Source organism: Anser cygnoides, chromosome 1 (assembly GCF_040182565.1).
Source record: "Anser cygnoides isolate HZ-2024a breed goose chromosome 1, Taihu_goose_T2T_genome, whole genome shotgun sequence".
Taxonomy (NCBI): Eukaryota; Metazoa; Chordata; class Aves; order Anseriformes; family Anatidae; genus Anser; species Anser cygnoides.
This window is the reverse complement of record NC_089873.1, coordinates 69,336,160-69,349,385: the sequence shown is the minus strand read 5'-3', so window position 1 is coordinate 69,349,385 and position 13,226 is coordinate 69,336,160. Positions and strand designations below refer to the sequence as shown.

Below are 13,226 nucleotides of genomic sequence, written 5' to 3'. Positions count from 1 at the left end.
TCTCTTTACAGTACTACATTGTGTCACTGCTCTTTCTCAAAAATGTGCCTACAACAGACACAGAAAGAAGTACATGGTTAAGCTAATGATATGCTCACCAGACACTCATAGATGGATTTCAAGTTTTCTGCTAACTTCAGGGAGAAGTATTTAACAACTGTGGACTTTTCCTATTAGAAGAATATATCCAATTGCTATCACAACACACACATTCAGCATTCCCTCTGAGGGAAGAGTTACTCTTGATTCAAATAATGACCAGTCTTCTACCCCAAAGCATAAGAAATGGGTCTTGTCTTTTTTAATCTTACCTACTACAGTTTAAGAACTGTAAATGCAGTTCTTATTCAAAAGTCTTAATATTACATGAATATCAATCACAAAGTGATTCATTTAACTAGATACCAAAAAAAAATCTTAAATTGTGGTCATTATGTTTTTGGACAAAACCTACATTAGACAACATAAATAATTATTTAGTCATTCAGGATTTCCATGCAGACACAGGGTGCCACCTGCAATGGCTGATATGGATGACAGCTCTGTGGAAGACATAGGCCACAACATGAGACTGGTGAATTTTATGTCTAACTGTACTACTTACCCACTTAGATGACCTTGGATAAAACACCTAAGCTTACTGTGATTCTGTTCACCCAACTGTATAATGAGGACATTAAAGCTTATTCTGCATAAGCTTTTTGAGCACCTTAAACACAGTATTATATGAGTAAAAAAAATTACTAAGTAAAAGAGAAAGGTTCATTCATCAGCAAGCGCAAGGTGAATATATAGTAGCAATTTTATGCATGTCCTATGCAATCAGAGCTGACTTCTTTTTATACATTCAAAAAATCAAATGAAAATAGCTAGAAATTGGTTTTAGAATATTTTGCTTTAATGGTACTTTTTACAAACAGTAGCAGCAGCAACAAATCAGTTTTTCAATGAGTTACTAATAGCTATTTCACTTTTCAATTGAAAAGTTGGCTGCACATCTACCATAATAGTGTAAATTTATAAACTTGTAAAAAAAAATCAATACAGATTGTTCCTGATTAATTGAATCAAGATTATATCCTAGTAATTCAAATGCTCTTACTGAAAATATGGGTGAACAAAAACCTATGGAGTAACTACAAAACACTAAAGACTATCAAACATATCTATATTATAAATCTATCTGCCTACTAATACACTTTTATAGAAAAACCACTTCATTTTCAGAATGCTAAACACTGAAAGCTGTCCTTTAAAATTCATTTAAAATTTTGGCAACAGATCTACTGCTGGCATGGAGAAGGGATCAAAAATTGTCCCAGCAATACAAACATTAAAAAGTTTTATAATAAGTCTTAGAATATGCTCAGCCAACAAAGAATGAATAGAAACAGTTCCTTTCAAAGGGAAACCTCTGCTTCTATAAATAAAATTTTAAATTTCTTGGCTCATGCATAATGCCTGGTTTCATAAAAAGAGATGCATTACATGGGATCCTACAATGTGATGTGAAAAGCATAATCTTATGTATCATGTGACTAGGCAGTTTCCATAAAACAGCTTTCTAAAACTGTGGATATTGACATGGTCATTTCCAAATACAGGAAATTCACTAAGACTTTGCATGGTTACTATAAAATAAAATATTTAGAGAGCTGGACCTAAAAAAATATTTTGGAGCTCAAAATTTAATTTCTGCATCAGCTTCTCTTCACTAGTATATTTCAAAATATCACTATGATACACTATTATGGAAAATGTGTTATAATGCACCTGATCCAGAGCAATATTTCTTTAGAAAGAGAATGGCAATTTAAGCCAATTCCCTGGTTTCTATGCATGTGACTTGCCTGTCCTGAGTGTGAGTCACTTATTTTTGCTGCTTACTGTTGTTATGGTTTCTTCTTTCCCATGGTAAAGGATGAAAAGTATAATAAGGTTCATTACAATGTTACCTCTTGGTAACTTGATTCCAGCTGATGGTGATGACGGAACCATTTTTTAATTGTGTTTTCTTTCAATGGTCCTATCAGTCCGGATTCCCTGTGGATTTTGGCTAGTGTGGTGGCATCTGGCACCATCTGTACCAATCCTAATCAGATACAAAAGAGATCACATGAGAAGCCCATAACTTTAAAAAGATATGACGACCATTAATGCATTTGCATATTTTTGGATCATCCTATGCAGAAAAAACGCATGCTTAGAAGCTTATAAAATAATGAATATAAATAAAATTCCAATCTATCTTCTCCATTCTTATTTGTTTTAGGAAACAAAAAACAAAGGTCAGTTAGTGAAAAGTGGCAGTTCCACAAACAAGAAATATAAACACTAATACCAATATTGTGTACATAACTGCCTCAAGGTACCAACAAGGCCAACAATTTAACAAGTTTCAAAATGGGTAGCATACGTATACAAACAACAAAAATCTATTAAAAAAAAAACACAGATCAGATATTTACTGTGAAATACAAAGTTATTTCGTAGGTGCTTATTGTAAAAAATGCTGCAGACTTTTCTCTGCAGTATATTAGACTGATCGCAGTTGGGATACAGGATACTAGACAGTGCAGAAATTAGTCTGATCCAAGGTGACATATAACAGGTCTTTGAAATGTAGAGAGAAGCCAAGCATTTTGCAATGCTTCATTTGAATCCTACGTCTCTACTGCATGTACTAATTCCTTTTTTGGAACTGAGACCTGGCTTGCCAGCCTTGTCACTGTTCCTGTGTGTGGTCCCCTGGCACCTTATTCTGAAACTCTGCATTACAAGAAGAACTTCTAACGATTTTAGTTGGTGACAGGCTCCCCTACAATACCACACCTGGAAAGTGGCATCCTACCAGTGCTTTAACTGCTTTTCACATTTCTGTGTCTGCTTGAGACTCAAGTGATTTCTGTGTTCCCATGACTACACAATTGCCATCTTCTATCCCCCTTGTGTGGAAAATGTGGCCCATGGAACAAGGTGATAGCCCAGGATATGGAAGACCTGTGTATACATGTGAACTTTAGCACATGCCCTGTATGACCACAGGCATGTCACTTGATCCCTTTATCCCTAATGATCAACTGTAAATCAGTTATATTAACACTATTGTAATTCATAAGGAAAGGCATTGTGAGGAGAATCTGAGAGTCACTGGGAGGTTTTCTGCTACTATGGTGCTGAAAGGAAGAGACCATCAGACAGAATATTATTTGCAGGTTTCCTGTATCTTTCTTAGTAAAATCAAATTAACTGCTCATATATCAGAGAGACTATAATATTATGTTCAGAAATAATATTCTTTGTGTCATTTGTGTTTGAAGAAGAAGCCTTTAGGCTTTGACTCCCATCTTTACAAAGAAGGGAGGAGTCTTTTTCAGGTCACCTTAACCACCTGCCATGTGCACGAGGTCATCTATACTTACTCCTAGGGTCCCTTTAGATCACTCACCCTCTCTCAGTTTCTCTTTGTCTCATCAAAAACAAAACAAACAAACAAACAAAAAGATATCTTTTAAAATATTTATTATCGGTAGTTTTTGTACAGCAGGTAATCTCAATACATCAGTCTTCTTTTTGTGCAAGGATTATTTTCAGTAAAACATTTGGAGAGTCTATGAAAAATAGTAAGCTTATTGCTATCAGTAAAAATTTTTTAGCAAGCAATTGGCTTCCCTGCTACAGCTCTGCTCTAACAACCATAAGAGAGAGAAATAAAGCTTTCAGATGAGTCAGGCTTGCCCTAAGCAGCATAAATCGCAAGAGTAATATTTCAAATTCAACACTGCAAAGCTGTCATCACTTGTCTACAGGTACGTTCTGTAGCCACATGTTTCTAGGTTCATTTAAGCATCCACGTGGGATCGCACAGGATTAAAACTTTAGTAGCTATGGACAATTTTCTCTAAGACCCTCTTTATGTGTGAAGTTACTTTTAAGAATTTGGTGCAAGCTGCTGATGTTGAAGCTTTTGGAAAATTCTAGACTACAAAATTCATTGAGTTTGGTTGCACTTCTGGAGAGCAATGAACATTCAGGATTATGTAGGTGTAAAATTTAGGGCCTGAGTAACCAAAGTTCTGAGCTTTTTTTTTGTTGGGGGGAGGGGGTAAGGGGGTGGAAGGGAGAGATAAACAGGACACCCATGAAAATAAAAGTTAAAGGGAGGATATTTTTTTATTGCTATTTACATGAGATATGAATAATGCGATAGGGGTAATATTTGCAATCTAAAACTGACCTTGGCCTTTTCCTGTAGATAAACACCTATAAATTATCATTTGCATATCCAGTCCTTCTTGGAGCCAAACGTTGTCCATCAGTCGTATAATTTGCAGAACCAGCATATCTTGACGTAGATCATCACCTATCTGTTAAAATAGCACAAGAAATCCGAGCTTCTCCTTCAATACCACACAGACATAACTTTGTATTTTATTTGGACTTTTTCCCACACCAAAATAGCTACATTCATTTTGCAGTAAAAGCCTCTTATTTTTCTTCAAAGTTGCTACTTATCTTTGCTATGTCAGGAAGAGGACTGGGTAGATGGCACATGTAGGCAGCAACAGTTTTGGCAGTCATAGAAATGGTAGCAAATGCTCTCTGATTAACTGCAGCCTTTCTGTTTATTTTTCACATGCAATTATTACAGTTTGAAAACTTAATCTGGAGGTAGGATCCTAATTTAGCTACATTTTAAAGTCTACCTAATGCTAGATCCCTTTTCTCAAATGACAGCATTTGACCTAATGTTAAGCTTCACAACTTGGAGCTTGCAGTAGGCTGAAGAGGAATCTTATCATCAATTTATATTTTATCCATGACATGATTCATATTCAGTTTCAAACAGGGATGCAGTGCTGACTGCTCTCCCCAAGGAGTCTGTTAAACAATAATCTTAGTGAAATGGGGTTGTAATTGTAGCCACAAGAGGTAATGAAGAGATTATCTTCAACCGGGGCTGCGTAAATAGCCTGTGAAAACAAGTCCTGCTTTTTTTTTTTTTTTTTTGGTCTCCCCACCACCACCACTCCCATCTAAAAGACATGTGACTTTTTTTTTTTTATGTTTTACACTTTTGTTATGTTCTTTTTACATAAGCATTCCAATATACAGACATTTACCACCATTAAATGAGGACTAGAGGAGACAAACTTATCTTTGAAAATAATAATAATAAAAAATCTGTTTCTTTCATCTGAAGGTAATCTTGACTCCAATTAATTCTTCTCAGAACCTAGACCTGAGAAAAATCTTAATCTCTCCACTTACCTGTTCTCCTACCCTCACATACACAGCAGACAATTTAGTACAACAACAGTGCTTATTATTTTATGTATGCATTATCCACCATGAATGAACAATTGAACTACAGTTGAACAGTTCAAATAAAAGATACTTTAATACAAGGGGTTGCTGTCAGGAAAAGGTGATGTCAATTACACTGCTCCTACAGCAATTGGACAATTGGTAGTTCTGGAACATTACCAGGCAGGGGAAATGCTGTCTAGGTAGAACTAGCACAAATGTTTAAATGCTTCATTGGCAAGCATTTGCTCAAGTAAGTAGGAACCTTCCTATTTAACACTGAGTCTCAGGTGAAATAGTGTAAGAAGCAGCTTTCTAAATGTTCAGAAAACAAAACATTGCTAGCTTCCCCCTGGCATGCCTGGAGAGTATGCTTCTAATCCCTGGGAATCATAACTGCTCTGAAAGTCAATTTCATTCAGGACAGCCTGCATGTTTTTTATTAAGTTTATTTTTATCGATTTTTAGACTTCTGGTTTGGAACATGACACTGCAAAAGAGCCAGGAATAATGTCTTTGTCTGGCAACATCAACCACTTTGTATCCATCAGACATTTTATGATCTTCAGTGTTCTTCGTCTAAAAAACAACATCCATTGTTATAGAACACTTTTATTCTTTTGAAAGAGAAGCAATTTTAGATTGCACATATTGTCTTCTGCTGATGGAGAAGCACTGTCCTGAGCTCTGAAGCTTTGAAGGTGATTACTGGACGATAAACTAGAGGAACTCTGGATTAATTACTCTAACTCTACTGAAATAGAGCTCCTCTGCTGTCCTCTCATCATCCCCATTCCTCAGCTCATTATCCCACACTGTCTGATAGGATTGGAATTAGATTCCGTCCAGCAAACTCTGTCTTTAACACTCTAGTATTTTGATTTGTGAGAGTTGGACAAGGTTACAGGATTCAGTCATATTGAATAATCCCTTCTCTGACTTTGGTGTGGTAACTAAACTAATATAAACTTAATATTTTAACCTGATTTTCTCCACTAAGAAAAAACAAATGCAAGAAGTCGTTTGATTCTCTACTGATCAAAATGTTGAGTACTGGAGTGCATTTTCTCGGCATATTCCAATGAAAGTCCTAGTGTCAAAAATAGTGTGAAAAGTGAACAACAGAGCCAAATCAAACATTATCAGGCTCCAGATTTAAAATATAAATCAGCTGGATTTCAAATCAAACTTTTACATACAAAAGGAAGTGAGGATTGGAGGAATAACTTACCTTAAAAATAATATTGATGTTTCCACTTGGAGCATTTGCACTGATGAAGGAAATTTTTAATGGAAAAGCATTGGATGTAAAATATGAGCATGACTTCAGGGAAAAAAAGGTGAGAGAGGACAACAGAGTCACATATAGAAAACTTGAGGTTAATATAATAACTCCAAAAAAAAAGATATTGTCTTTCAATACTTCTCAGTACCTCTGATAACAAAAATAAATAATTCTTAATTTTATTGGCTATTTTGTTGGTTCAGGAAAACAAAAAAACTCTTTCTCCACTGGCAATTTGTTCCACTCAGTAATCAGATAATATGAATGGATGATATTTTACATACTAACTGTTTTTTATTTTAATGCAGTCCTATTAATGCTAACATTTGGCTGGGATTGAGTGGACAAAAATACATAAGACTGATCTAACTAGAATCTGCAATGCATTGAAAAGTCTTTAGTCCTATTTTTATTATTATTATTATTATTTTTCTGCAAAAGAATTGCAAGGTCATACAATCTTTATGGAAGCAAAGAACCTGTTAATGCCAGTCCTAAGTCTGGATGAGGATATGGGAAATTCTGAAAATCCCAACCTATTTCATGTGGAATTTATCTTAATTAAACATAAACTCTGACCTCTCATGTCCTGCAGCTCCTTCCACCTGAAGATCTGATAGGGTTTTAAAAAGCACTAATGAGCCAAAAACTGCAAATCCTGTGTGTTAGGCTAGTATTATTATCATCATTATAAAAAGGGGAGAAAAACCAACAACACAGCCAAAGACAATGGTAAATTAATGGCTTGGTTTCTAGAGATAATGAGCACCCCACAGCAGCTACTGCTATGCTTACTTGATGGAGTGCAATGGAGGCTAATTTGAACAAAAACACTACTAGACACAGCTGTCTATTCCTTTTCAACTAAACATTTCAAAGCATGGTAGACACGTTCAAATATTGTCTTAGCCACACCATACCCTTGCAACTGCTGCTATAGCTATTATGATGATGAAATCTTGACCCCTTATGGAATTTTGACAATTGAAATGTCTGAATCTGTACTTGAAAGTTTACTGTGATATAATGCATTAGTGATAAAGCTGGGCTGCTAGTAAAATCAATAGATGATATAAAAATTAATTAAATTTGAGGTTACTATAAGCATTTAAAATGTTAGTTTGCATGCTTGTACTGACATACAGCTAAGTCAAAAAGATGCAGATATTTATAGAATGATAATGGCTTAAAATGATATAAGAAAAATGAAAAAATATCTCTTTTCAGATACTTATAATTAAACAATATGTATACGTCCAGCCAAGCTTGCGCTGTATAAATAGCATGACTGTATGGTGAGATACCTTCCCATTAGTCAATATTTCCAAAAAGCCTGAAAGCAGTGAGAAGCAGCAGGCTTCAAATTCTTCTGACTTACATTGTCCACAATTGGCCCAAACCTGCGGGTGCTGGAAGACCTCTGTTCTTTGAGAGATCAAGGCTGAATAGCAATTACTTGGAGAATCACAGGTCAAAGACAACTGAAGGGATCAGCACCTTTTTAGAATCAGGTCCACTGTGGATAATGAGCCAGAGAACAAAAATAGAGCACAAATTGCTGTAATTAGGCACCTCTAACCAATAATATATACAAGTCTTCAGGTTTGTTTTTCCTTGCTGCTGGATACCTTTTCCTTTTCCAGAGCTGGAACAGCTTATTTCTAGCATAATATTGGTTATGAAAGCACCCTAAACAATGAATAACTGAGTCTTAGTACTGTGGTCAAAGTCAAGTAATGCTAGACAGCATTAAGATTTCCTTTATTTACAAGTCACTTTTTATAGGAGTTATAGAGACATGTGACTTACTCTAAATATTTAATATTTTAGCACTTCTCAGTCATATGCATAGTCTTACTGAAGCAAAAAGAGGTAGGTCTAGATCTTTAGCTGCTCCCATCTGTGACAGGCGAGAATCTTAGATGAGACAAAAACTGCCACCGAGAGCTACATGGATAGAATGGAAACCAAGTCTTGGTTTCAGGGGAGGCAAGTGCCATTGCCAATCCCAATGCCACAGCAGGGCAGCAGAGCTGGGAGAAAGCTGCTGAGAGTTTGAAGTATGTGCTGCTGCTGCATGAGGTGAGATTTACAAGCAACACCTACCCCAGCAGTTCCCTGTACCTCTACCTCCAACAAAGGCCCCTGGTTTCAGGGGGATTAGGCTGGATGTCAGTTTACCAGATGACTCATGCTAAATACCAGTAGGATTATTTCCCAGTCAATGCAGCCTTTCATTCCCTCTCCCCCTTTATATTAAAAAAAAAAAAAAAAAAAAATTCATCATATGAGCTAGACTTACATCTGCCTGTATGCCTTGCACAACAAGTGCAGGATTCAGGGGAAGTCGACAAAACTTTACCTCCTGGAAGAACTGCTGAAGTCTGCTGAGTTCCATCTTTAACACCTCCTGCAACATGTGAATCATTATGGCAGCATGAAAGAATATAACAGAAGTTTTTAAACTGTTGACTGTCTTGCTATATTTTAAATAACATTTTAATTAAAACTTACACAAGCAGATAGTGATATCACAAGGGGGAATGGTTTCAAACTAAAAGATGGGAGATTTAGATTAGACGTTAGGAGGAAATGCTTCACTCAGATGGCGGTGAGGCACTGGAGCAGGTTGCCCACAGAAACTGTGGATACCCCATCCCTGGAGGTGTTCAAGGTTGGCTTGGAGCCCTGGGCAACCTGATCTAGTGGGTGGCATCCCTATCCATGGCAGGGGGGCTGGAACCAGATTATCTTTGAGGACGCTTCCAAACTGAGCTGTTCTGTGATTCTGATTCCAATTCTGATCCCAATTCCTAGTACACGGAACTAGTAGTATCCATGTAATCTTATAACAGCTAATAAGGTTACACTGAGGTACAGTTATTAAAAATAAAAACTGTAATTTTTTTCCACCTTAATGCTTTTACTACCTAGGTACTCTACCAGTTCATGCTGTCATGTAGGTTCAGATTCAGAACCCTTTACTAGGGTATCCACCTGTGCTTCTGCACCCCATGTCTTTTTTGCCTTTCTGGACTTTACAATTTGTTGCCTCAACACTGTGATCTCCCTCACATAACAGTAGATGTGTTAACTGCAAGTGTCACAGCAACTACTACAGACTTGATATTAATCTTTATCATTTGAAATATACATCAGTAATATATAATGCATCACTACTATTTATGTTTCTTTACATGGATTTTTCTCTTTGCAAATAGATATTTTTTCTTTTTACTTCCATGTTTGCTCTTCTGCTTTAAGTAGCAATACAAAGTATCCTGAAAAATCCTTTGAAAATCTTTGAAAATCTTTGAATCCTTAACAAGGCAAAAAGAATTCATAACTTTCATGATAACTAGCAGTGGCTGGCATATTTTTATCTGGCTTTCTGGATTGCCTCACTAAGATCTCAGCAAGAAAGTGTTTTACACATCAGGTATGTAACAACAGCTGTTTAAGAAAATTAACAGATTTGAATTTGAAACGTACCTATGCAATATGAAAGCTGTACCCCCTGTAGAAGACTACAAGCTTTCTACTGACAAGAATTCTGGTGTATTTGAGATATTAAGCACAGGCCACTTTGGTTGTCACCTTTAAGAAATAAGAATGTTCAATGTGTCACTGACAACTTTCAGCAAAGTTTTCAAAAAACACTGCACCTCTACAGGAGACATATTTTGGGATGAGATGTTGAATATGAGTCCTTTCAGTTCAAAGTTACCCAGGTCTGTTGTCATTGTTTCTGACCACGTCCAAATCTAAGAAACTATGGATGAAGGAATTTAAATGGTTTAAAAGAACTGTTGATCTCTACAGCATTAATGGTAAGAGCAGGCCCACTAAAAACATGTATTTTCCTTGTTTTCGGAGCAGTACAAAATTTTAAAAATTCTAGTCAAATCTTAGGTTTATCTAAATAAAGGGCATTATAGGCAAGAGGTGCCATTTTGGAAAAAATAAAATTACCTTGAGAAACTTAGGTGGAAGGGGAAATATATATACTTTTTTTTTTTTTTTTAACGAACCTTTCTTTTTGCGTCACTGGCAGCTTTTACTCTTTCAGCAATGTCTTCCAAAATTCTGATAAGTTTCCCCTCCTTAGAAAACTCATTGTTCAGGGCTTTTCCAGCAGAGAATTGGAGAGCAGCCAGCAGCTTCCGATACCAGATTTTGAAATGAACTTCATTCTGTGCATTCTTCAACAGCCTGAAGGGAGGAGGGAAAAAAAAAGAAAAAAGAGAAATCTGTGTATCTAAAACTGATTTTTATTTTATATCACTTCTAGCAGGAGCAATAAATGCACTCCAGACTAATCTGTATTTGGTGACTTTGTGCAGCTTAGCAACAGAGAATGAAAAAAAAATTTATTTGTTGGCAGTACTCAGATCCCATCTGAGAACTAATGAGATTTCAAATGTTTTGAATCAATAGGAACCTGCCATTTCTTATTGTCTATACTGCAGTGCTTATACTGCTCCTTTTTTTCTGCAAGGAAATTTTACAAAGTGAAAATATGAAATATGTTTTTTTGTTTGTTTGTTTTTGAAGTCCAGTTTTAAGTGTATATTCCTAACTCTATTTTTTTTCTTCTGCCAGTACACTTACACAATCAAGCATATCTTTCAGCAAGGAGGTGCATTTAAAGACGATTTTAGTTTCAGTGGTATCATCAGTTCCAGAAGCTTTCAGTATTTTAAGTTGAGGAGACATTTCTGAAATTAGCAATACTTCTGAGAAGAGTGAAATGAGCCCACTTTATTCCTTTTTTTTACTGATAGGTGTTGGTCTAGAGTAAAAATTCAGCTTTGAGTTTTACTGAAGTTTGTCAAAGCTTTGGAATTGGAGTTATTCTCTAAATAAAAGTCAGATGTAAAACCAAAAACATACTTATTTTTCCATAGGTTTACCATGCAGTACTCTCTAATTATAAGTTCATTTGGGCCAGTAAAGCTGTGAGGTTTAGGTTTTTGTAGTTAATTTAATTGATCACTAGTGATTTTTTCCTTGATGAAGTCCAGAGTTTTTGTACACCTTTGATTTATTTTTGTAAGCATAGATAGAATCACCAACTTCATATTGCCACTAACATCTTGCCCATTACCTGGGATTTTCTTTCCCTAAAGGACTGATGGACTGCTATTTTTTGTTGTTGTTTTTGTTTGTTTTTCTGAGCATCCCTCCCTACAGCTTCAATCTTAAGAAATTAATTGGATCTAAACCTTAAATTTCTCATAACTGCCTGAATTTTAATGCAGTTTCTCTTAGCTGATGAGGTTACTCAAACCTAACAAATAATTCTAGTTTTCACAGGACAGAAATTAGAGAAGTTGACTTTATAGCACATCACATGTGACTATGACACATAACAAAAAGTAAGCACATGATATATCAAGCACTGATATTTAAAGTTAAAAAAAAATATGACGATACTGTGACTTCTACAAATCATTTATAAGGCATTAAAATACGACGACCACAGCTCATCCATCTTTTGGTAATGAGGGATTCCTATCACCTTTCATAAGGCAATGACCTTTCTATGTCCTCTTTTCCTATATAACTCAGTGCAGAATATTATCACCTACTGGTCTCTGAAAAGCATTTCCTGTTGCACAGAAACTGTGAACGTCTAAAGGTTTGGTAAGTACTGAAAATCTCAAAAGTATGTGTGGTGTTTCTATCAGAAAAGCCTACAAATGAAAGTGAAGAGATATGAGAAGTTTATCAACAGCACTCTCCAGGGGAGATTAAATGACATTTCTTTCTGTAGTTTGGTAAAAATAAATAATTACTTTTTGGATCGTCCAAAAAAAAAAAAAAATTGTCTTTGCAGTGCCTGGTTGAAGGTAAACCCCAGCACAGAGACAGCTGTATTCATACCCTGAACCCTCCACAGACTGAATATAGCTGAGAGCACAATCATATATGGTGGTTGATAAACTAATTCCTCCAGATTTCAAGAGCATTAAGTCCGAGTTTCCAAAGAATTCTTTTGGGTTTTTGCTTAAATGTAGATACCTTGTGCCATTTTAGATACCCTAGAAAATCCCATTTGTCCTCCAGTTACTGCCTTGGAAAGGCATGGGTCCACTGGAGGCAATATCTCATATGTACCTGTCCTGGTTTCAATTAGGATAGAGTTAATTTTCCTCCTAGTAGCTGGTAGGGTGCTATGTTTTGGATTAGGATGAGAAGAGCGCTGATAACATGCTGATGTTTTAATTGTTGCAGAGCAGTGCTTACACCAAGCCAAGGACTTTTCAGCTTCTCGCTCTGTCCTGCCAGCGAGCAGGCTAGGGGTGCAGCAGGAGCTGGGAGGGGACAGACCCAGGACAGCTGACCCAAACTGGCCAAAGGGGTATTCCATACCATCTGACGTCATGCTAAACAATATATAGGGGTGGCTGGCCGGGGTGGGGGGGCCGGCTGATCGGGGTTAGGCTGGGCATCAGTCAGCGGGTGGTGAGCAATTGCATTGTGCATCACTTGTTTCGTACACATTATTATTATTAATACTATTATCATTATTATTATTATTATTGTTGTTGTTATTATTATTTCCCTGTCTTAATAAACTGTCTTTATCTCAACTCACCGGCTTCACTTTCCCGTTTCTCTCCCCCATCCC

General features: G+C 36.3%; 1 protein-coding gene across 6 annotated transcripts in view; it reads right to left on the bottom strand.

The window, feature by feature from the left end:
• PIK3C2G (phosphatidylinositol-4-phosphate 3-kinase catalytic subunit type 2 gamma) overlaps positions 1-13,226 on the bottom strand; it is a 213,065-nt gene that overhangs the window by 75,749 nt on the left and 124,090 nt on the right. For 5 of the 6 annotated variants that reach the window (XR_010832254.1, XM_066999235.1, XM_013172899.3 and 2 more), the window contains 5 exons: positions 10,624-10,804; positions 8,895-9,002; positions 6,539-6,631; positions 4,238-4,367; positions 1,956-2,092 (listed from right to left, as the gene is read on the bottom strand). Coding sequence is in view for 5 of the 6 variants with exons in the window: in XM_066999235.1 (XP_066855336.1) it covers positions 1,956-2,092; positions 4,238-4,367; positions 6,539-6,631; positions 8,895-9,002; positions 10,624-10,804 (649 nt within the window). In the remaining variant the exon portion in view is untranslated. The remainder of the gene's footprint in view (positions 1-1,955; positions 2,093-4,237; positions 4,368-6,538; positions 6,632-8,894; positions 9,003-10,623; positions 10,805-13,226) is intronic. The other variant, XM_066999226.1, reaches the window with a different exon arrangement.